The 25,437-nt window shown below is 41.2% G+C and overlaps 1 protein-coding gene and 1 pseudogene across 9 annotated transcripts in view; one reads left to right on the top strand and one right to left on the bottom strand.

The window, feature by feature from the left end:
* The window catches only part of Cbfa2t2 (CBFA2/RUNX1 partner transcriptional co-repressor 2), a 94,107-nt gene that overhangs the window by 10,387 nt on the left and 58,283 nt on the right, over positions 1-25,437 (bottom strand). For all 9 annotated transcript variants that reach the window (XM_076930051.1, XM_076930049.1, XM_076930047.1 and 6 more), the window contains 7 exons: positions 22,115-22,356; positions 17,921-18,010; positions 12,683-12,864; positions 10,537-10,790; positions 8,328-8,413; positions 5,174-5,369; positions 736-804 (listed from right to left, as the gene is read on the bottom strand). In XM_076930051.1, the coding sequence (XP_076786166.1) occupies positions 736-804; positions 5,174-5,369; positions 8,328-8,413; positions 10,537-10,790; positions 12,683-12,723 (646 nt within the window). In that variant the 5' untranslated portion in view covers positions 12,724-12,864; positions 17,921-18,010; positions 22,115-22,356. The remainder of the gene's footprint in view (positions 1-735; positions 805-5,173; positions 5,370-8,327; positions 8,414-10,536; positions 10,791-12,682; positions 12,865-17,920; positions 18,011-22,114; positions 22,357-25,437) is intronic.
* Positions 18,482-19,710, top strand: LOC117702760 (zinc finger FYVE domain-containing protein 21 pseudogene; annotated as a pseudogene).

Raw genomic sequence — 25,437 nt, 5'->3', positions numbered from 1 at the left:
AGAAACCCTGCCTGGGGAGGTGCGTGGGGAGGGGGGGCAGGAATATAAAAATACGTTTTAATTTTATTTCCAGGTGCGGGAACATGGGGTTGCTTTGGACTGTCTGAAGCAGCTGACTGTGATCTGCCTCACTGTTTAGGAGATGTGCAGCTGGATGTAGAAGTACGCCTCTAACCATTCCAGCACTCCACAGGGAGTCGGATGGTACAAACAGAATTGATTATAAGCATCCTGGCCAGCTAGCCTGCAAGCAATAGGTGTGTTTAAGAAGGTAGAAATCAACAGCTGACACTGCAGATCCCCTCTGTTCTCTACACTGTGGTACACAAACACAAGAAAACCTTAAAACAACAACAACAACAAAAAACAGAATTAAGCAAATATGGTGGCAGGGTGAACACATTATGATACTAGACAGGAAACCAGGCACAAATAAATTCAACTTCTGTCAAAATGAAGAAAGAGTTAGGTAGTGCATGTTTCAACGGAGCCAGCAAAAGAGTGTGAAAAGACCTAGAGGGAACCATTCCAAACTCCTGATCTGCCAAGGATCAGACATGCAGTTTGGCCCAGGAGATGTACAATCAGCCAGAGGGTGAGCAGAAAGCCAACAATTCCATAAGGAGGACATTATGGACAATTGAAAGGCTGGTTACAAACTTTTCCCTAGTATATAGGTTCTCAGTTTGCATTAAGTAGCAAGTGCAGACAGTCTACCAGCAGACAGATACACACCTGTTTTCTTCCAAAACTCCACAGGCACATATCCAGTTGCTGGCCTACTGGTGAATTCCCGCTGAGAATCTACACAAGAGAGACAAAAGAGCAAGGCATCAGAAGCTGCTTTAGTCGGTATTAAAAACCCAAGTTCTCATATATGCTAGGCAATACTCTAACAATAATTCCTAGCTCCAACACAAGATTTTCAGTGAAGACACAAGAAGTTTTAATCAAACTTCTTTTACTGCCTAGATCCAAATAAGTATGCTTGCTTGATGTAAAACATATTCAGAATAAGAGCTGGCTTCAAATTAGCAAACAGTATACAGAGCTTTATATCTAAGTATATGTAAGTATGGTGAATTTAACATTATTTATGGTGTTAGGGATCAAACCCAGGCCCTTGTTCATGATAAGTAAGTTCTCTACCAGTGGGCCACATAAAACATGGGCTATCACAGACATGAATTCAGTGTATCTTGGCTAGGGATCAATGCCTGCCCCCCGCCCCACCCCCCCCAACCCAGGTCATTCTTATTACTTTTAGACAGAGTGTGCCTATGTTATTCAAGCTGTCCTTGAATTTTGTAGTTCAGGTAAGCCTTGAACTCATCCTCTGGATGTTACTTCTTGAGTAGCTGGGATTATAGAGCTGTGCCAACAAGCTCAGACTGAAAATGTCAAAACAAAAAACTGGGGGAACTTTTTGTAAATATGAACTTAGAAAACTCTGTGAGAGAACACTAATTGGTTCGTGAGCCTACAAGAACAGTCCAAGAAAACTGGGAAGGAGGAAGCATTTCTACAATATTATCTTTCTGAATTCTAGGATCTGGCTTTTCTTAGGGGCTGGGGATAAAGTTTCAGTATGTCACAATTCAGGTGGGCTTCAAACTAAAAATCCTTCTGCCTCAGTTTCTATTGTTCTTTTTTTTTTTCCTTTTATTTTTGTTTTTTTTCTTTTATTTTTATTTTATTTTTTATTTCTTCTTCTGCCTCAGTTTCTAAAGTGCTTTTGCATGACATTTACATAGTACAATTACTTATAAAATAGCATTTAATTGGGCATGGTGGTACCTGCTTATAATTCCTCATGAAGGAGGCAGAGACTGGCAGATCAATTTGAGTTTGAAGGCAGCTGGACACTGCAGATACCCTTACTATATAACTATTTCCAGACTAGCCAGGCTACACAGTGAGACCTGTCTAAGAAACAAAACAAACAAAAACAACACATAAAGAACAGTGTCTGGTCTACACATAGCAGTTCTAGGCCAGCCAAGGCTATACAGTGAGACTCTGTCATATACATAAAAAGGTGATAGATGGCGCAATGGGTAAATGCTTGCCATGCAGGCTTGATGAACTAAGTTAGAGAAATGGAACCCAAATAAAGGAGAAGCAAAGAATCAGCTCCCAAAGGTCTCCTCTGACCACCATGAGTACGTTACGGCACATGCACCCACACACACCAGGCAGGCATATAAGCATGCACATATGTTATTTTAAGTAACAAAACCTGATAAATTTTTTTTTTAAAATTTGAGACAAGGTCTAAGTAGCCCCAAATTTCCTAGAACTCTCCACGTAGACTAGGTGCTGTACTCTGCCTCCAGAGTACAGGGATTAAAGTTATGTGCACCAACATGTCAGCAAAATCTTTTTTTTTCCTTAAAGCAACTTATATTTGATTTTCATCATGTGAGTGTGAGTCTACAAGAGTACAGATGCCTGCCTAGGTGAGATTTCCTGAGGCTGAAGTTACAAGCGGTTGTGAGCCACTCAAGAGTCCTGCCCAGGATCCCTGCCTTCTGCAAGAGCAGTTAGTGTTCTCAATTGCTGAGCCATTTCTTCTTTCTTTTCTTTTTTTCTCTGTGTATAACAGCCCTCGCTGTCTTGGAAGTTAACTATGTAGACCAGGCTGTCCTCCAACTCAGAGATCGGCCTGTCTTTGCCTCCTGGGTGCTGGGATTAAAGCCGTGCACCTCCATGCCTGGCACTGAGTCATCTCTTTAGCTCCTACCCTACCAAGTTTTCCCTTCTGTCTCTCCCCTTCCTTTCAGATAGGGTCTCATGAAGCCCAGGCTAACACCGAACTTCTGAAACTCTTGTATCTACCTACCAAATGCTGGAATCCCAGGTGTGCACTAAGACCATATCCAGTTTATTTGGTGCTAGAGATTAAACCCAGGGCTCAGTGCATCTTAAGTAAACACTGTGTCAAGTAAGCTATATCCCAGACAAATGATAAAATTTAAATCAGACACGGTAATTTCCTCAAAATTTTAATACAAGCCACTGGGATCCATGAAACACTAAATCTATGAGAAGTAAAATTTATCATACAAATTTCCTTCATTTTGAAAGGGGGGTGCTAATAACTATTACAACAGGTCATAGAAACAAATAAGAACTGCCTCAGACACATTAGACAAAATGGTCATCCCAGTTAGACCCTTAAGCTAGGGGTGGTTTGTGTGGAGCAGTGATAGTACGTAGCAGTGTTTAGTGAGTGCTGTCAGCCCGCACTCTACCACCTCAGCTGGACACAGGCACACTCATGGATGAGTATCTGTGACTGTAGATGCTGAACTTCAGCCAAGGATCTCTACATTGCTGCAGGGAATATTTGCAAGGGTTCAGATTTATAAGGGTTACCTGATAATTAGCCCCAACTGGTTTTAAAGTTTTTAATCAAAGTTTTGTTTCTGTAAGTTGTTTGTTTCTTCACATACTAGATTATCTCACATAAAATAGTACAATTGATGGCTGGCTCAAGAGCCATGCCTGTCAGTGAGGAAGGAGAGAGAGTGGCAGCCTTTAGCTATTTAGGACAGGACACACATTATTAATGCTGGCATTTCGTCTAAATTTTCTTCCAGTCCTTTTAAGCCTAACAGCTGTCTTTCATGGAAAATGCTAGCACTGAAATAAGAAATTCATTCTCCTTGATGAACATTTGGGAATTTTAAGTAGGTGGGTGGAGAAAGAGTGTGATCACAGATGGCCTGTCATTCAGCTGTGCCTTTTGGATAGGGTACTTTTTCAGCTTCTGGGGAAAGTAATGGAACATTTTGGGGGGATATCTCTGGCTTCCTGGATGTATCATACTCATCTCTGCTGCTTCAACATGAATAACCTAACTTTGTCTAAACTAATCTTTTGAAGACAGTCTCTAGGCAGTAGAGGGTAACTGGGGAAAGAAAGTAAAGTGGGGTAAATACCTTCAAGAAGGAATACGGTGAACATTACCATCTAAGTACCTAGTTGTGATGTGATACACATAGTCAGTGCTCTTTCCTTCTTTCTTACTGATCTTTTGTACTGCTGGGCTGAAGCCAGGCCACTGCTCAGCCGGGCAAGTGCTCACCATCTGGCTATACCCAGTCACCAAAGTTCAGATGTCACGTATTGTTTCTGGCTACTAACAATCTTCTCCATTGGAACCTAAATTTCTCCTTCTCAAGGCAGGCTACAAAAGCTCTAGCCTGTGCCCAACCCCTACCAAAGCTTTCTATGTTGGGACTGGATAACAAAATCACAGAATTTGCTGTGGATGTCGGTTAATGCTGAAATCTCAGCAGAGGAAGGGCTGAAGCACGTTTGTGTCAGCCTGGGCTGTGGAGTGAGAAACATCTTGAAAACCAAACACAACAATATCAAAACTGTTTGCATGTATGTTTGTGTGATAATATACATGGGGGGTCCTGCCTCATCACCTAGAGAAGAAATTCTGCAGAATAGCAAAACCACCAATGTGCACAGGCCATCCTTGGTTTCCCCATCCAGTCTATTATAATTCAACTGCAATGATATAGCCATAAGGCATATCATTGGATATAAGGATCCAAATAGCTGGATAGCAAAAATGTACAATTCTTGAGTGTGGCAGGTCCAGAGAAGTCCTGTGTCCCTTTTCTCAGACCTTGTATTTTGCATCTCTTCATGTGTATCCTTTTTTAACAGATAAGCTTGCTTCCCTGAGTCTATGAGCACCCTGAGCAAAGCTTATGGAAGGAATTATGGGAAGCATAGTTGATAGCCAGCAGGTAAGAACATGAACACACACACAATGTGTGAAGAATACTGAATCTTGTAAGTTGTCCTCTGACTCACACACACACATACATACATACATCCCAACGTTTAAAAAAAAGTAAGGAAAAATAAAGGAGCTGGTGGGAGGAAATAGTCTCTCCACAAATATCTATCACACACCCACTAAATAAATGTAGTTGGGCAAGGTGGTACATCTTTTATCCCAGCACTTGGGAGACTGAGGCAGGAGAATCAAGTCCAGCTTAAATTACATAGTAGGAGTCTAAAAAACCAAACCAAACCAAACCAAACCAAACCAAACCAAACCAAACCAATGCCACAGAACAAACAAAAACATAAAACTCAGTTTTGGTGGAGTGAAGGTGTTTTTTCTATGTTCCCTCTCTATATTTACCGTTGCTGAGAGAATCTGTACTCCCGGGGCTGTGCTGCCTAGAGACCAACTCAGTCCCAGTTTTCCTCAACTCTGTATTTTCATTAAATCTCCTTTTCCAATAGTTGAGTTCTTCACGATCAGACTCCTGACAGCGCCTCAGAACTGCCATGGAGCGCCTCGTTTTCTCTACCATTTCCATAATGCAATTCAGGGCCTGAAAAAGAGAGATGGGGAAGCAGAGATGAGGTGAGAAATTTAAAAAAGGAAAGGATGGATAAACAATTAGAAGAAGGGAAAAAAGGGCTCGCAGATCTTACAACCATAGGAATAAAGTTTACATTTGAAAGTCATTATTATACCTTGTTTATTTAAATTAGATTTATTTATGAATGTTTTGTCTACACAAATATATATGCCTATATGTGTGCTTGGTGACCTTAGAGATAGAATTCCCTGGAACTAAAGTTACTGATGGTTGTGAGCTACCATGTGGCAACTGAGAAGCAAACCCTAACCACTGAATTCCCTCTTAGACCTTGTTGTTTTATATATACAGCTCTCTTTTCCTGTGCATACAAGTATTGGTTCCAGAAAACTTCAGGGACTAAAAGTCACAGGGTTTCAATTCCTTTACATAAAATGTATGGTATGTGCATATAACCTATGCCCAATTTAACCACAAACCCTGTTTTTTTGGAAACAGGGTTTCTCTGTGAAGTATCAGCTGTCATGGAACTCATTCTGTAGACCAGGCTGGCCCCAAACTCACAGAGATCCACCTGCCTCTGCAGTGCTGGGATTAACGGCATGCACCACTATTCCCAGCCAAGACTTTTTTTTTAAAAAAAGGATTATTTATTTTATGTATATGAATGTTCTATCTGCATGTACACCTACTATACCTGCATGCCAGAAGAGGGCATCAGATAACATTGTTGCGGACTGAACTCAGGACAGATGGAAGAGCAGCCAGCGATCTGAGCCATCCGAACCCCTGAGCCATTTCTCCAATCCAAGACTTTTTAAAAACCATTAGGTACTATAATCTAGAAGTGACTTAAGCTTGTGGGTAGCTGGGTGGTGTGGTAGTACACACCTTATACAAAGCATTTGGGAGGCAGAGGCAGGCGATTTCTGTGAATTTGAGGCCAGCCTGGTCTACAAAGCAGGTTCTAGAACAGTCAGGGTTGTTACACAGAGAAACCTTGTCTCAAAACAACAACAAGCCAAACAAACAAACAAACAAACCCAAAAACAGAAAACAAACAAACAAACAAAAAAAAAAACCCAGCACAAAACACACACAAACAAACAAAAGTCCAGCAAGATGGCTCAGTAGGTAGTGGGTACTTGCTATCTGCCCTCTAGAACTCACAGGGTTGAGGGAGTGAAGACTCCTGAAGGCAATCCTCTGACCTTCACGCTCACAACATACTACCACATATGCATACATGAAGTAAGTAATTGTGGGTCTGTAAGTTAAGACTTCTCACCAAGCCTGAGGTACCTGATTGTGCCCTTCCCCCAGGCCTGCAAAGTCTTTTACCACAATAGACCAAACAACAATAGGACCTAGGAGAGGCATTGCATTACTATCCTTGGAGCCTCAGAGCCTGCTACCTGAGCTAAGAAGAATGGACTGCCTGCTGAGCTAGCCTTGACACCTTCTGGACTGCTATCTCCTTGCCCAGCCCCTGGGTTGAACCGAGAAGAGACTCTGGGGGGTGGGGCTTCACCTTTATATGTGAAAGCAAATTATTAAACTTTGAGCCTTGATCAGAGAACTTTGTCTTGGCTTCATCTCTTCCTGCCCGTTTCCCTATTCTCAGCCTCTCTTACAGGTGAACCCGGTTCAGTACTGTTGCTACTGGCGGCAACACCTGATAATGTTAGGTAAAGCTAAATGTTTTTATAATAATGCAACTGGAGCAGGAAAGATTGCTCAGGGATTAAGGAAATTTGCTGGTCTTGCAGAAGCCTGGCTCTGTTCCCATCAAATTTATTGAGTGGTTTGCAAATGCTTATAACTTTAATTCTAAGGGAGCTGACTCCCTTTTCTAGTTTGTATATGCTCTGCACCTCCACAGAAACTACCACCAAATGATGATGATGATGATGACGATGACATCATCTAAGGCAAGGACTAGGGTCAGTTATCACTCAGGCCAGAGGAGGGCATTGGATCCTGTTACAGATGGTTCTGAGCCACCATGTGGTTGCTGAGAACTGAACTCGGGACCTCTGGAAGAGCAGCCAGTGCTCTTAACCTCTGACCATCTCTCTAACCCCAGCCTTTTATTTTTTAAGAGACAGATTATATGATTTTAGTGTGTATGTGGTTTTTGTGTGTCTGCTTACACACAATCCATGGACCATGAGTGGAACAACTCTGGACAACTTGTGAGAATTGTTCTTTCCCTCCACCATGTGGCTCTCAGGGATCAAACTCTGGTTCTCTAGCTTTACTACAAATGCCTTTGTCCACTGAACCTATTTTTTTGGGGGGGTGGGTGGGGGTGGAAATCAAGGCTAAATGAAGTAAAGTAACTTACCCAGCTCTCAAAGGCAGTAAGTAGGAAAGCCGAAACTTTTAACCACCCATTACATGACTACTTGGTGTAGGAACTTTCAAGATCAGCCTACCACTAAGATGAGGGAGCTACTCTACAGTCCTTCACCAAACCAACTTCTGTTAAAAAGTCATGTTCACTTCAAGCACCCAAGAACTTGTATTTAAGAATTACAAACTTCCAAACCTACACAGAAAAAGCCTGTCTTTAAAAGTCAAAAAGAAAAAAAAAGAGAAAAATAAAAAGAAGAATGAGGAGCTGGATGCAGTGGTACGGGCCTGAAAGGGGGCGGGGGTGGAGCTGGATGCAGTGGTGCATGCCTGAAAGGTGGTGGGGAGGGGATGGTTCAGTGAGTAAAGGGTGCTTCCCGCCAAGTCACATGACCAAGTATCTGTCTTCTTAAGTCTCCACATTCATGTCGAGGTATGTGCAGCAATAAGCATGGATGCCAGCACACAAGCACACACAGATACACACCAAACACACAAACCACACACCACATCCACACACCACCAAAACAAACAAATTAACAGAAAATGTGAAACAAACCGTAAAGATTTAAAAGTAAAAAGGACTTGGATAAATTAAACTGGGATTCTTACATGGTCAAGATGTTTCCATTCATCAGCCCACTCCCTTTCTGTCAAACGATGGTCTACCAACTCATCTTGATAGCCTCCATTGAGACCTATTAGAAATGAGATCACATTTAAAGAATACAGAGCAACTGAATGCTATCAATTCATATCACTGTATCAATTTAGAGCACACTGCTAGTAAAGTAAGTTACCATAACTGGTGTGAGACTCACAAAAGAACAAAACCAATGAATACTAACCAATAAAAAGTTAGTACTCAGATCAAGTAACTCCAGGGACTGGAAGTATATATAGCTCAGCGTACATTAACTAGCATACACTAGGCTCTGGGTTCTATTCCGAGTACTTGCGGGATGTCTTGCAAACTCTTTAACAATTCACTTATAATGACGAATATCACAAAAAAAAGCAATCACAAGATGCAACAGGTTATATAAGGAAAAACAGAGCATCTAGTTCATAAGTATGAAGACAGCAAAGCTTCTAAGTGTCCAGCAGTTACATCCTTTTCTGTTGTTCACACAGCATTTCCTATCCAACATTCTACACGATAAAATAGCAGAAGTAGTCTGTTGAGTTGGATGTTGTCATGGCTTGAATAGGAATGGGCCCCATAGGGCCACATATTGATTCTTAGTCATCAGAGAGCAACACTATCTGAAAGGATTAGGAGGTGTGGCCTATTGGAAGTATGTCACTGTAGGTGGGCTTTGAGGTGTCAAAAGCCTGAGCTGAGCCAGGGTCAGTGGCTCTCTTCCCATTGTCTTTGGATCTCTCCCCTGCACCATGTTTGCCTGCTTGCTGCCCTGTTGATAATGGACTAAGGGTCTGAAACTGTAAGCAAGTCCCAATTAGATGCTTTCTTTTATAAGAGTTGCTGTGATCATGGTATCTCTCCATAGCAACAGAACACTGACTAAGACTACATTATAGCACACATAACTCTACTTTGAGTTTGCTCTACCACTGAGGTACTTGAAACTCTTGTATTTTTCATTGCTATCTTCTAAAATTGCTATGCCTGAGTACTAGTACTTTTTATTATAAATTCTTTTATGTGTTACATAGACTACTGACCCTAAAATATGCTATAATATCCATATATTTCTCATTTTAGGACAATAACTGGGAGTGGACTTACTGATTCAACTGGGGGGAAAGGCAAGTGATGCTTTAATGAAGGAAACCAGTATAATAGGGCAGACATTTCTAAATAGGTCTATGGAAAACAAATCTTTGACGAGTCTGGTGGAGTCATCATGGAAGGTAACTAACAGTCTTTTTCAAGGTATACTTCCAGATGTAAATATAGTTTTTCCTAAATTAATTATAAATACAAGAAAAATCTAACAACAGTTATACCTAGCTTTCACCATTCTTCTCTCTAATGGATAAAAATTGTATATGAAGAAGTTAATGAAAATACTTGCCCTCCTGAGGTTTATGCCTTGGGAAGATGCTAGTTAGTCTAAGTCAGAATGAGAAAGAATCACTGTGTTCTTCACAAGGTACCACTAAACATGGAATGCAAGGGAAACCCTACAAAATGGCAGCCTTTTTGTGTTGTTTTTTTGGCCAGGTAGATGCTGAGCAGTTAAACTCCAGAAGAGAATGTGACAAAAAGCTCTTTTCAAAACTGATCTCAAATTAGGACTCTGAAGGTTTGTTTCTTTTTTTAAAATGGAAGTGTTTATTCCTAAATTTAATACTTTCACAGTCCCATGCTTCAGGCATTTCAAATCTAATAAAAGAGCAGAGATGGTAATATTATCTTCATTCATTTCAGAAGTTATTACTCTCAGGCTCGAGAGCCTAAGAAATTTCCATTAGATCACACATGTAGAGCCAAGTCAGCTGGGACAGTCCTGGGACTCATGTAGAACAAACTAGCCTCAAACGTGGGGTAATCCTCCTGACTGCTAAGATTAACAAATGTGTGCCACCATGCTCAGCCCATTCATTACTTTTTATTTATAGCATAGGCTACGCACAAACTCCTTAGGTAGCTGAAGATGACTGTAAGCTGATCATTCTGCCTCAGCCTCTACAGTATTGGAATCAGATATATGTGCCACTACATCTAGCTACATAACATCACCTTATCAACAGAAAAAAGGCAATGATGATAATATTTGGCTTTATCACAGAATAGGAAAGCAATCCGTGAATGTCCTTCAGATTAAAGCATTATCATGCTGTTGAGATCACTTACTAAGATTGTGATGCCTCTCACGAACTTCTCGGTGTTCTAGCATCTTGTTCGGTTCCCGATACAGGTGAGAAGTTGCAATGTCTTCTAGTGTATAGTGCTGAAGAGGTGGTGGAGTAGGGTGGAACTGGGCCCCAGGATTCATAAGGGGAACAGTGAGGGCAGGACTGTGCCGAGGAGCAGGGCTGATAGTGCACACTCTCTTGGCAGGCGGTTCAGAAGGAACTATATCTCTTTCAAAATTATTCTCGTCCCTCCTGTAGAAGAAACTGAAGTGCTTATAGGAGCCTGTCAAGAAGTGTTCATGTTAACATTCCTACAAGTCTCAGAATAGCTGCTTCTTCCCAGCATCTGACCTCCCTTTAGATACTATGGACCTGGAACACTCTTGAGCACTATGTTTTGTTCTATTCACTTTCCAAAGGAGGAAGACCGTTGTTTTTCCGAAATTTCCAAAGCTAGAATGGTTATTTTTGGTGCTGCAGCCCACACACTAAGCACATGCTTCATACTGTTATACTCCCAGCCCCTCAGCCCTTGTCCTAGCTGTCAGCCAAACTAGAGATCTGACTTTAGTGCCTCTTCTGGTATGTGTTCCCATACCTAGAGGCATGAACCAAACTGTCTTCGAGCCAGACAAAATTCATAAATGCTTCTTTATTCCAGCATGAAGAGAGGCCAAATTCACCCATATGTAGCAGAACCATATAACCTGACACAAGAGAGGGGAAACTGAGAAAGTTTAGGAATGTTGAAGGTCAAATTTCTGACTGTGGAGATGAGTTGCTGGGAAGAAAACTGCCTTTATGAGCCGGGCAGTGGTGGCGCACTCCTTTAATCCCGGCACTTGGGAGGCAGAGGCAGGTGGATTTCTGAGTTCTAGGCCAGCCTGGTCTACAGAATGAGTTCCAGGACAGCCAGGGCTACTCAGAGAAACCCTGTCTCGAAAAAGAAAACTGCCTCTATGACTCAATACAGGGTTTAGTCACTCAGCTTCAACTGTAATAAGCCTTCTATTGCTGTTCAATACTGCTTCTTCAACAACTCATACACTATTGTGGCAGCTACTTTATCCTACTTTCTGACATGCTAGTCATAAAGTCCTTAGAGTCTAAGAAGCTGAATGTAGTCTGGTAACTACTAGGTAACTTCAGGATTGGGGCAGGTTATGAGGAGGTCCAAGGCAGAATTACACTATCTCCCCTCCTTGGGAGGGGAGGTGATTTGAAGGTTAAGTCTATCATGAGTTAGCCATCATCAATGATACCTATGGAATGAAGCAGGCAAGACAGACAGACAAGAATTTCTGAAGAAGTATGTGTGGCGTCTCCATGGAGATGGTGGTCCAACTACCAGGAGAGGATAGACCCATTCCACATACCCAGTGCCACTATGCTCCTTGCCTTTACCTACTGTTCATCAGTATCCTATGAACACATCCTTAATTATAAGCCAGCTAATGCTCCTGAGTTTTGTGAAACAATTAAACAATACTGAAGATGTTTTAAGAAGTTCAATTTGGCCCAGCAGTGGTGCTGCACATTTTTAATCCCAGCACTCAGGAGGCAAAGACAAGCGGATCTCTGTGAATTTGAAGCCAGCCTGGTCTACAGAGTAAGTTCCAGGATAGCCAGGGTTATAGAGAGAAGCCCTGTCTTGAACCCCAATTCCACCAAAAGAAGCCCAGTTTGGAGATCATCATTCAGAAACAGCCAATGAGAATAAAGCAAAGGGAGCACAGTTGTTTGACAAGACAATCCTGGGAGCTGAGTCTTCAATCTGTGGCATCAGCTATATCTCAAGGTAGAGAACAACGTAAAGGACAACTGACTAATGACTGCTGTAGTACTGGTTACTTACCAGATGTGAGGGTCCTACGCACCTGATAAATACATCTTTATTGCAGGTGGCAGAGTAAAAAGGACCAAGGGACTGGGTGTTCTTCCACTTCTGGGACAGTGAACCTGTCTAAACTCTAGGGCAGAGGTCCTCAAGAGGAATGTGCAGTCACCTATAGAGTTGTTGGGACAAAGGAACACTAATCTTGGAAAGTCTAAGACATTTTATGTCTACAACCCAACAACCAAACCCTCTTTCCTTTAAAGCTGAGTGGCTCCAGAAAAACAAAACAGACCTCTTCTCTGCTCACCTTTCCGGACTGGGCCTCTTTCCATTTCCATGAACCTCCATAAGCAGTTCAGAAGAGTCAGCAGGAGATGCGATACTGGTGTTGAGCAGAAGGTGCTCATGCTGGGCCAGGTACTGGGATGGGGTCTGCTTTGCAGCCCGGGCACAGTGCAGCAGTTCTCGCTGCAGCAGGGGCAGGTTGGCCTAGAAAAAAAACAGGCAGTTTTCTGCTGAGTCTGACTTACAGAGATTGACATCTCAATGTGCTCTCACAGACGAAAAACCCTCTGCTTTCTCTCTAACACTCACTAGTATAAGTGATACCCAAGTAGTAAAGGGGCAATTTTTTGAGTTGCTGATTGGTCTGTTTCTCTCCCCCCTCCCACCCCAGGAAGATATCAATCTTCTTTTATCAATCTTCTTTTTTTGTTTTTTAAGACAGGTTTTTTTTTTTTTTAATGTAACCCTGGGTGTCCTGGAACTCAGGCTGCCCTCAACTCAGGCTGCCTCTGCTTCCCAAGTGCAATTAAAATGCATGTGACACCACCACCTGGCTGACATCAATCTTCTTAAAGGGACTGTACCTCAGTTACTTTTGTGGCCTGATAAAGAGCACAATAAAAGTTTATTGAATATAATTTTTTAAAACATACATTTTTTTCCCCCAGAGACAGGGTTTCTCTGTGTAGCCCTAGCTGTCCTGGAACTCACTCTGTAGACCAGGCTAGCCTCGAACTCAGAAATCCGCCTGCCTCTGCCTCCCAAGTGCTGGGATTAAAGGCATGTGCCACAACTGCCCAGCATTCATTTTTCTTTTTTAAAAAGATGTCTTTTAGTTTTAATTGTGTGTTTGTGGTGGGGATATAAGTGCAGATGCCCTGCAGCTGGAATTACAGGGGTTGTGAAGTGCAGCACTATGGGGGCTATGCCTCAAAAACGTAAGTCCTCTGCAAGAGCAGCAAGCACTCTTATTACTAGGCTCTATCTCCAGCCCTAAAATACATTTTCAGCAAGAAAGTTTTAAGTTTGGGAAATAGGACTAGGGCCCAATGCAGACGGGGCAAATGCTCTATTACTAAACTATCTCCAGCATCCAAAATACACATTTTCCTGAAGACTAGCCAGTTAGAGGATTACTAATGCCGAAAAAGGAGAATTACAAGTCCTAGTTTCTCTCTTCTAATCACAGCCTTCTCTGATAGTGGCATTCAACTTTCTCTTACGTTTCTCTAGAGTAATTTTGGAATCTCAGAAACTAGGATTATTTTAAAAATGGGGTTTTGAAGAGGAGCACTGGGAATAATGTAATCTGGAAAAGAAACATTGGAAACATTGTATTCATGTATCTTTTCCTTCTCATATTAAGAAAAATTTTGGTAGATTAAAACACACACACACACTCCCTATACTTTTAAACTTCAGAATTCTAATTCTTTCCCAGATTTATTTATTTTTCTCCTCCCTCCCTCCCTCCCTCCCTCCCTCCCTTTTGGTTTTTCGAGACAGGGTTTCTCTGTGTAGTCCTGGCTGTCCTGGAACTCACTCTGTTGACCAGGCTGGCCTCGAACTCAGAAATCCACCTGCCTCTGCCTCCCAAGTGCAGGGATTTAAGGCGTGTGCCACCATCACCAGGCACCAGATTTCTTCTTATATACATCAAAATTTTTTTATTTCCTCCTAAATTTAAAGATGATTTAGGGAGAACCTATAATAAACATCTTTACTTCAAAGGGCAAATAAGTAACAAGTTTTAATACATGCATGTAGTCACTCCCTCACTGAGGGTTAATTTAGCAGGCACCATAATTAGTAGATTTTTTAAAAAGCAGAAATAAATTGACAAAATCTGAAATGGTAGCAAAAAAACTGCTATAACAACCTACCTCATGTTGTTTTCCAAATAACATGGTTAAGAGTAGAGAATCAGACAATATTGAAACAGTCTGGTCTAGAATCTTAATCTTACAGCTGTAAAAATGTAATTTTTTTTTTCCTATTTTGGCTTTTTGAGACAAGGTTTCTCTGTGTAGTCCTGGCTGTCCTGGAACTCACAGAGATCTACCTGTCTCTGCCTCCTAAGTGCTGGGATCAAAGGCATGAGCTACCACTGCCTAGCTTAATGATTTTATTATGATTAATAATGATTTCTTGACTGTACATACTCCGTGAATAATTGTCTATAGATTCAGACATAAAGGAAAAACAGGGTCCAAATAGCATAGGTGCTCCAGATCTGATAAAGGTCATATAGTGCTTTCAGCTACCACGGTTTCCAAGCTATAAGGACCATAGCCAAGTATAGGCCTGTAAACCTCATATGAAAATATTTTCCTGATTTGACTGGCCTGCTATGCTACAGTCCTAAAATGGTTCTAAGAACTAGTAACAGATCAGGCAAGATGCCCTACCCCTTGCATTCTAGCACTTGGAAAGCTGATGCTCTTGCCTCAGCATCCCAGATACTGGAATTACAGTTTTGTGCTAACATGTTATGTGGGAAAATAATCATTTACTCGGAGAAAATATTAACTTTATAGGAAAAAAAAAAAAGGCATTGTCAATGATGGAGCCAATCATTACTATGTACTATGCCGGCATGTATGTAGTGATCTCACTTACTGTAATTCCTTATATGGGGGGGGATGGGGGCAAAGAAGACGATAATTACTTATACATTGTCTTTGGCTTTTTAGATGATCTTGCTATGTAGCCATCAGCTAGCCAGGAATTTGCTACATAGACCAGGGCAGTTCTACTGCCTCTGCCTCTTTGGTGCTGGGATTACAGGCATACATATTAACCTATCTGCAATTCTTCACTAAAATGTATCAAATAACTTTAAACTTCAAGAAGAGGAAGTTCCTGAAGAAAGCAAGCTAAGCTTCTTTACAATGATCACTGCCCTCTAAGGCCAGCACTCACATCAGATGGCTCAAAACTAGCAGTAAAGCCAGTTCCAGGGAATCCAACACCCTTTTCTAAATCCCACAAGCACAAACACTCATATACATGATTAAAAATAAAATGATTCAAAGCTGAAGCACTAATTAAAAGTGGAGAAATCATTCCAGATTAATACTGCATGCAGTGAGGAGCCATGTAAATATAAACCCAGACCATGATCTCCACATTCAACAAAAACTTGGTTTCTCAGTGGGAAGACAGAGGCATGGTGGCACACACCTTTAATACCAGCACAGTAGGTAACAGGCTGGAGGATCTCTCAGCTCAAGACAGCCTGGTTTACAGAGAGTTCCAGGCCAATCAGGGCTACACAGTAAAAAGAATCTTTAAGAATTGCATCTCTTTCCATTTCTGAGATGGCAGAAGTTTTAATGGTGCCAAGTACTTCATTCAAAAGCTCTAGTGTTTAAAGGCCATCAAGAATAGGAATTGCCTACTGGTATACTGGGCAGACAAGAATCCTGTACTTGTCTTTTTTAATGTCATGACTCAGGGCCATGCTTTTATTTTCCCTTCTTATCATTGTCCCTCAAGAGCTTTCCAGATTTTTTTTATACACACACATGCAGAATAAAATAAGCAAGAGCACAGGCACAGGATAAACCATGGGATGCACCAAGAATACAATTCCACAGTGGGCTTCCCCATACCTCTCAGTTGTGTGAGAAAAGGCCAGTGGCTGAGAGAAAAAGATAACATCTGTAGTGGAAACTGATGAGCCATGTAACCAGCCCTTTTACCTACTTTTCTGTCTAGATTTTCTATCCTCTGTTGTAATTAGGTGATACTATATGGCAGAGTCCTGGCCAATAGGGAGATAAAAGATAGAGAAACAGACAGACAGGCAGGCAAAGTTGCTAGGATCCTTCAAAGCTCCTTTATGCACCCATTTTCTCTCCCTAATCCATCCCTCTTAGCCATCAGCCAACTGAATTTGTGCTCTATTATCTAGAAAGTCACAGGTTGAAGATTTTGGAATTTTCCTCATTCTGTGATTTTGAATGACTATGGGAAGAAAGGTTTTCATTCCCAACTCCCTTTAGCATGTTTTGTATTGAGGAATCCATCAATTTATTAAACCACACACACATACAGAGGCTTAATTTTGTTGTAAAGAGCATTAGTGAGACACTAGTAAAGATAAATAAAGTCTGTACATCAGATACCAAGTGTTGTCTCAATGTTAACATCTTGATTTCAGGGCTCTGGACTCGGCTCCTTGAGATAGCTTGTGTTTGTCATACTTGAAGCCCGAGATTAGATCCCTACTATCATGAGAAATGAAAATTTTCACTTGGTAATTTAAATGTATAACATCTGCAACTTTAAAAAAAAATATCTGAAGAAAAATAGAAAATGGTTGTGAAATGCTCCCTTTTGGGAAATTGGTTTTGAGGCCATAAAGGAAGCTTATTGTACCATTTTACAGCTTATCTGTGAGCATGGACTTTCTTAAAAATAAAAACACTTTTAACAGACTGTGGTACTTTGAATAGAAATGGCCCCCATAGACTCATGTGTTTGAATGGCTGGCCCATAGAAGAGTGGCACTGTTAGGAGGTATGGCCTTGGATTAGGTGTGGCCTTACTGGAGGAAGTGTGTCATTATGGAGGAAGGCTTTGAGGTCTCATATATACTCAAGTCACATGGAGTGGCAGTCATCTGCTGCATAGGGATCAAGATGTAGAACTCTCAGCTCCTTCAATACCCGGTTTGCCAGCAGGCCATGACATTTAATAGACTAAACCTTTGAAATTCTAAACCAGCCCTAATGAAATATTTTCCTTTATGAGAGCTGCCATGATCATGGTGTCTCTTCACAGCAATAACAAGCTAAGACAGTAAACATGATAATTTAGAACGATGTGCACAAAAAGTATGTTCCAGGGAACAATAATTCAAAATGACACCAACAGACGGTATCATCCGGGGTTTGAGGAAACACAACCACTGCCTTTGTAAAGGGTCTCCTCTCAGGTAACACTTACTCTTCATCTTCAGACAACACTTACAGATAACAGTGGCATTCCCTCCATATCCACAAACTCGCAAGCTTTGTCCCCTTTCCCCCTCTTTCTTCCTGTATTTGCTCCTGGACACTAACGAGAGTGTCTGGAAACAGAAATCATTCTCATTATGTATGAGGCCAATTTACATACTGTTCACCTATCAGCCCCAATTAAAACAAAGTTATGAAAATGCAACAAGCTGTGCTTGCTGAGATCACAGAGCAAGGATCAGTAGACCTTGAGGAAATGCTGATGATAAATTACAATAAATGCCTCTCAGAATTACCTTGAGAAACGGAATCACAAATGGGCGAAGAGGAAAGTTTGTAGCCTCCTGGAGCTTGCAATGGAATTCTTCTATTGTCACTGTTGAGTTCTGAAAAGATAAATAATATTTAACATCGAAAACAGGGCACACAAAGCAAAAAAAATTAAGTATATTAAATGTATGGAAAGGCTAAAGACGTGATCTGAACTGTCCTTATGGATAAAGTGATAATACTAATTTCTAGCAGAGACTAGGTGACTCATGCCAGAGGAAGAGACACAAGACTGCCTGTGTGGCCAAAACAGGGCAGACTGCATCTCAGAGGAATGAGCTGTCATACCAGCCATCATTGAGAGTTGCTGTTGATGTCATTTTGAATTAGTGTTCCCTGGAACATACCTTTTTTATTTTTGATACAGCATTTAATACAAGAAAAGGGAAAAGAAAATGCAGGCCTGCATAAAAAGTAGACTGACAGCTGGTCTGAGACTGTCTACAATGATATAAAACTTTTCCCTAACTGAAGGCAAAAGCAACAATCTAGTACATAAACGAATAAACAAAACGCTGCACATACAGATGACAGAAGACGCCTTGTCCTTTAAAAGGTACTTGCACACTCATCACATCATTGTCGAACTATAAAAGGGTTGAGGGGTGGCTCCATTGTACAGTGCTTGTCTGGCATACATGAAGGCACGAATATCATCCCCAGTACAACAGAAGCTGAACATGGTGGTACATGATTATAATCCTAACCCTGGGGAGGTACAGGGTGAAAAATGAGTAGCTTGAGCTACATGAGACATATCTTGAAAAACCAAGCAGATGAAAGTAGTTCTGAAGATAAATGGCGGTGGTGATAGTTGTGACAGCGGAGGCACACATGGGAATGCAGTTCACTATAAACTTATAAAGTGGGCTGCCCTGTGTGGCTCAGCACGGGTGGTGGTGTAAGGGCTCAAGCTGTGGCTGTAGCAAGTAGTGATGCCAAGAAGTTTGTGTGCTTGCCCAGTGGACTACGCATGAGCACCAGAGCACTGTGCCTTCGAAAGCCCATTCAGCTTGGAGGAACAGCAGTGAGTTCTTGACAAGGAATGTCCAAGATGTATGCTAAGTTTGACTTTATCACCAGAAAAGTATCACTGCAGCCGCTGTGGAAAATGCTTCTATGACAGATGCTGCAGCCATCAGCACACGTGCTACATGACCCAGTACTCCAGTGTGCTGAGTGTCCCAATGCAAGGCTGAGTTTTACAACAAGCATCTCAAGGTACTCCTAAGTGGAGCTACCTTCCTTGTTACTTTTGGGTATTCAGAGAAGCCTAGGACCATGGTTTGTAGTCTTTGCATAACCAGAGATGCTTGATTCTGGATGGAGACAGCCATCATGAGATTAGGATTGCACATGTCTATACTTTGCAGATTCTCACAGAAGGGTTCACTCCTGGAGCAGGCAAGCATGCCACAGGCATGATCCTGAGGTACCCACTGCCAGGGGCAGAGGCTGAAACACAGCTGAGGCCGATGGCTATAGAGGATGCAAGAGGCAGGCAGCAGCATGGCTGGCAGCCACGCACAAAGCTACCAAGCTCCTCCATGAAATCATGAAACCAGTAACTGGAAGGGAACTGAGTTCAAAGCACGTCCAAGCAGCTTGTCCTTGCCTGTGCACTTGGGGTTCTGCCTCTTATGTGCTGGGAAATGCAATTCAAATATCTGGAAGCAGAATGTTCACTTACCTAATACAATATGTACGTTGTCGATGCTTTAAAGAGCTTATGTTGCAGTGCACTGTTGCTACTTAACTAGGGTCAGGAGAACCTGAACTACAGTACTGCTAAACCAGGTCTAAAATAACCTACGTTTCTATAAATCCCCAGGTTCATTAGAGAGTTTTGGCCCTGTTCCCAAGGAAACAAATTAGGTGGTGTTCACTCAGGACCCTGGTTTAGCACTGGACCCTGCTCTTCATCAACAGCCAGTTTACAAAGCTTGTAGACTCTGGTCACTTTGTCGCTAATTGGAGCAATGAGTAATTCTTTTGATATGTCACTAAGGGGAAGGCATTACCTTGTGTTTTCTACTTTTCACTTACTGTTGCAATTTATTAAAATGGCTGTAATTTGTGTATACAGTGTATGATTAAAACTTCAAAGTACAAAAACAGTGATAAAATGTGTTCTCATACCCACTAAGTTCCACAGAGACAGCACCAGAGCAAGTGAGAATTGGAGTAGTTCTGGGCTAAAAAAAAACCCAACTAAACATGAACAAAGGAGATCCTAAGGATATAATACCCTCTTCTGGCTCTTTGCGAACTACACACTTATGAGGCATAGACATACATGCAAGTGAAACACACACACACACACACACACACACGTATATGTATATGTATGTATATATGTGTACACACACACACACACAAAATAAATCTTGGGGAGATAGCTCAATGTTTCAGGGGACCATGTGGCACCTGTAATTCCAGTCACAGGGGACCCAATGCATGCCTTCTGGCCTCTTCTGACACTTCACACATGATATGCATACATGTATACAAGCAAAACACTCGTGCACATTTAACAAGAATAAACTAAACAAAAAAGGTTAAGCCAGTCTCAATCCAAAACTGCTAGTTTATATTTTGACTAATAAGTAGGTTTTCTCTAAATAAACAGAGGAAATAATACACACACACACACACACACACACACACACACACACACACACAAAACCTCATACTTTCTCTAAGTGATACAAGTGGCTCACTGTTTCTGATTATGCCAAAACATTGGATTCCATATAAGAGGAGCCAGGTATAGAGAGATGGTCAACAAGACCCAGTCATAGTACAAGTCTTGAGCACGCTCCAGGCCTCTCTAAGCAGAAGCACTACTATGTAGTTTCTTTGCTCAGAGGAGAGTATGTTCTGTGTAATCATGGAATGAGGAGAACTTAAGTTAAATAAGCCAGCACATGGATTCCCCCAAGCTCTGCCCATGCACATCTCCTTTATGATCTTCCTTGTCCTTTTTTATTTTATCTCTAGAATAAATGTTGGCTACAAGCACCATTATATGTCATATATAGAGAAGACAGCCAGTCTATAAACACAGGGCAGTATTAGGGACTCCTGACACATTATCCCCAAATGCAAACGATTCAAAGGTTTGTCAGAGGTCCAAGTGTATAAATGATGATATAATAAACTAGTACAACAAAATAATGGTAGCTCATGCCTGAAACTCTTGAGCTAAAGAGGTAGAGACAGGAGAATCGAGAGTTCGAGGTCCGAGACTACATCTGGTTCAAGGCAAGTTGCCCTACATGAGACCCTGTCTGATTTTTGGCTGGAGATACAATCTGATACACAGCCTTGCTTCACTTGATGTGAAACTATGTAAGTCAGGATGACCTTACTGCCTAAAGATCCAGGGTACTGGAACTGTACACAGTACTAGACAAGGACTCTATGTTCCAACTATGTTCCATCCTCTTCCCTCCAGTATACTTACTGGGAAACCCAGATGTTTTCCTAAATTGTATTTTGAGAAGAAATGTAACTTTAAGGACTAGTTCATCTTTCATTATAAGTAGAAGCCAACATGCATGAAAAAAACATGGAATGCTTTTTATCAAGAGTGAATTTTACAGTACTTCATTTGAAAATTCTGAGAACTAGTAGCACTTCCCTTATAAACTGAGAATATTCAATCTCACCCAGATGACAATATAGAAAAGTTAATCCTTTAGAAGTAGGCTCAGTATGATCAGTAGAGAATGAAAACTAAAGAAACTATGCATAAGGAGCTGAACACCATAACTCTTAGATACTATTTGTTTAGATAATGAAACTTCTAATTTTACAAAATAATGTTTTGAAAATTAAAACTGGTTTCCAAATAATGTACCAGCTACTAACTATGCTGACATATAAATAACCTTCTATTAACTTGGTTGGACCTCAGCAGGCCTGCTGAAAGCTATTTAAGACAAATCCAAAGCTGTCTCCTGGAATTAAATCAGTACCTTAGATAATAAGACACATTAAAGGCTTTTCCAACAAATAAATGCTGCTACAAAATCTGTAATTCAACAGTTTCACACAATCTGTAAAACAACTAATCTAGTACACATTATCTACATGGTTTGGGAATGAGCAGGAAACCCGACTTCTTAGGCAGCTGGTGGAGGTGAAGTTGCACTTACCACCAAGGCGAGAACAAGAGTCCGAACCTTCTCGCCGATCTCAGGTGAGATGTCATTGCCAAACTGTTGCAGAGTAGTAAGAAAGCGTTTCAACTTGCTGAGTTGCCGAGCACCACAAGTAGCTGGCAACTGTTGATTTGTTAGTGCTGATGATGTGGAGGAGGCAGGCCCATTGCTGAATCTCTGTGGTGGCGATGGGGCACCATTCAGGGTAGGGGGGGAATGGTTGATGCCATTGCTTACTAAAAGAAAGCCAGAATGAGAAGACTCAGTTGAAGTACAGAACTTAAGAGTCTTTGCTCATCTCTTCACCTTTATGCTCTCTTTCATTTTCACTTCTGTAAAGCATTTCAATGTAAAAAACTTATCTCCACCTTCAATGAGTTTGCTGTATGCCAAAACAAACTGTCAGAAAAAAAATGGTGAAAGAGTATTGTACAAATGTTAAAACATAAGTGTTATGTGCTTCTGTTGTAGTTATGGCCATTCAGAGGGCCAGAATGGAAAAATGTATTTGCCCAGGAATACAAGGATAGATTTAGTAACATTTCACTTAAAGCAAGCAAGCAAACAAACAAACAAATGAGGTGGGGAAGGCAGGATAGAGGAAGGAACATGAGAGGGATAACTAACATTCAAGGACTTTTAAAAATGTCATATTGAAGTTACTATTGTAGACGTTTCCTGAAATATATACATATAAAAAGGAGTTGAAATGGTGATACTCTATAATCGGGGAAACAATACCCCAACTATGCAGCTGACACTACCAAAGAAAACTCTTTTTAAGCTGTTGGACGATGGGGTCTCAACCCCAAACTTTAAAAGCCAGTGCCAATGCAATTGGTTACCCCCAGAACTTTCTGTAAGACCTACTACTGTTGGAGATACCAATACAGGAGTCATCAAACATAGAGGAATCTAGTTTGTTCTTAACGAGAAGCTTCATGTCTACTGGCTACTGTTCAAAATACTAAAAGGATGTTATATATGCTACTAGAGAAGACAAGAAATCATCAGTCTTGAATCTACCTATGAACTCTGTGAGCTGCGATAAAGACCCAGTTGGTAAGACATGCTCACTGGCATAAGTGCTATAGGAGCAATCAATCGTTTCTTTGTAGACTCAAGGCCTTGCTCCACGAGACAGAACCTGTATTTGATACTGTGTCAATGAGGCTAAGCACCTCTGGCTAGATAGGTCCTGAGCAAGGGATAACCTACTATGTTATTTGCTGACACCTTGCATCTCTAAGTGATGCATAAATAAAAGCATCACTCAACTGTCATCAGAGAAGCTTCTTCAAGTGGATGGCAACTAACACAGAGACTCACAACTGGTTAGCATGCTCAGAGGAAGAGGTTTCCGAATGCTCAGCCCTAAAGAGGATATATCTATTACTCTCCTCCCTTCATGGCTTAAGCAATCTATGAGAACAACTATAAGGTCTAGAGATGGCAGATGTCTTCAAGGAAACAGTGCTTTTCTTTATAATAAGGTAAACGCACATATTAACTTATAGAGATTGATTGTGGATGTATGAACAAGTTCAAGCCAGATAAAATTTCAGCATAGAAGAGGCTAGAAAAGGTGGGCATGAGGTCTGTCCGTCCTATCTAGTCCAGTCCCATCCCATGCCATGCCCTATCCTCCTCCATGAATACCTGTCGACATTTGACTCTTGCTGGGATAAGTAGTCTGTTTTCCTCAATGTAGTTATAACACACTCTGGGGCAGGTCCCACACCCAGAGGTAGTCAGGCAACACAAACTAGAGGGAGGGGGTAAAAAGAGGAAACAGTGAAAACAAAACAGACAGGCAGACAGACAGACACAGCAAACAAGAGAGACAATAAAGTTGAATAGCTAGGGGAAGATCTGAAGGAGTTGGGGAGAGGGGTTGAATACGATCAAAATATATTGTAGAAAATTCTCAAAGAACAAATGAAAACATTGTTTACAAAACAAGAAAACAGACACAACATCCACACACAATCACTGTAAGGTACAAAAAGAATAGGAAAAGGCCAGCTATAGTAATATCAAATGTAATCCCGGCACTTTGGGTGAAGGAGGACATTGGGTTCAAGGACACCTGGCTATTGCAAAAAAAAAAAAAAAAAAAGAAAGAAAGGAAGGAAGGAAGGAAGGAAGGAAAGAAAGAAAGAAAGAAAGAAAGAAAGAAAGAAAGAGAAAGAGAGAAAGATGAAAAATCATAGGCATAGAAGGAATATTTAACTACAGACACTATAGGTAGTATTGGATTTTTTTTTTTTTTTAAACCAGCATTCAGGAGACAGAGTTACAAGGATTCCAACTTGGAAGCCAAACTGAGCTACAGAGTGAGACCTATCTTAGAAAAACAACATAACAAAAACAGGGAGGGACTGGGGGAACCTGTGATCCCACCAGTACTTGGAAGGTGGGGACAGAAACATCAAGAGGTCAAGGTCATGCTGGGCTTTACAGAGTTCAAGATCAGTGAGATACACAATACTGCAAATGAAAAACAAACAAAAAACAAGCAAGCAACAAAGCATAGAAAATAATTGAAGACTTCAGCTGTGTTTTAGCAGGGTAATCCTTTAACCATTACTTAGCTAATAAACCTGCCATTTACAAGTATGAAGACCAGCATGAGCTCAGCCATACTTCCTCTCTCCTAAAACAGTTAGTTACTTCTCCATCTCTGCCCCTGCCCGGACAGACCAGTATTCAGCAAACTCTTATCTTATATACCTGGGTTATCTCTTGAAGTAAGAGATAACTCAATAATGATGCTTTACTTAAAGGTATATCCTAATAGATTTAATAAATCTGAGCCAGGTGTAATGGTGCATACCTTTATTCCCAGCACTTGGGAGGCAGAGGCAGGTAGATCTCTATGAGTTCAAGGCCAGCCTGGCCTACAGAAATTCCAGAAAGCTCCATGTACAAAACTACCATTTTACCTCCCCAGATATACTTCTTTTTGTATATTAGCAAGGCCTTCTGTAACAGTCTTCCTTTTGCTTGGTTTCTGCTTTCTGATACAGGCCTTGAACTAGAGTCCTTTCCTCCACCTTCTACTTCCCTTTTCCCTTGAACATTCATTTACAAGCATATATCAACACATCGGGCCGGACTGCTTGGTAACTATTACTTTACCATATACATATGCATCTACACTACAAAGTTTTTATTAACTATCAATACATGTATATTCAGTGTAAGGGTGCATTTCAGTGTGTGTATATGCAACAGTGACTGTGGAGTCCTCTGAGCTCTAGGAGTTGATTATCTCCTACAACATGGGTCCTGGGGATCGAACTCAGGTTGTCAAT

Source organism: Arvicanthis niloticus, chromosome 2, assembly GCF_011762505.2.
Source record: "Arvicanthis niloticus isolate mArvNil1 chromosome 2, mArvNil1.pat.X, whole genome shotgun sequence".
NCBI lineage: Eukaryota > Metazoa > Chordata > Mammalia > Rodentia > Muridae > Arvicanthis > Arvicanthis niloticus.
Note: the sequence above shows the minus strand (reverse complement) of the source record. Positions and strands in the feature narration are given on the sequence as shown.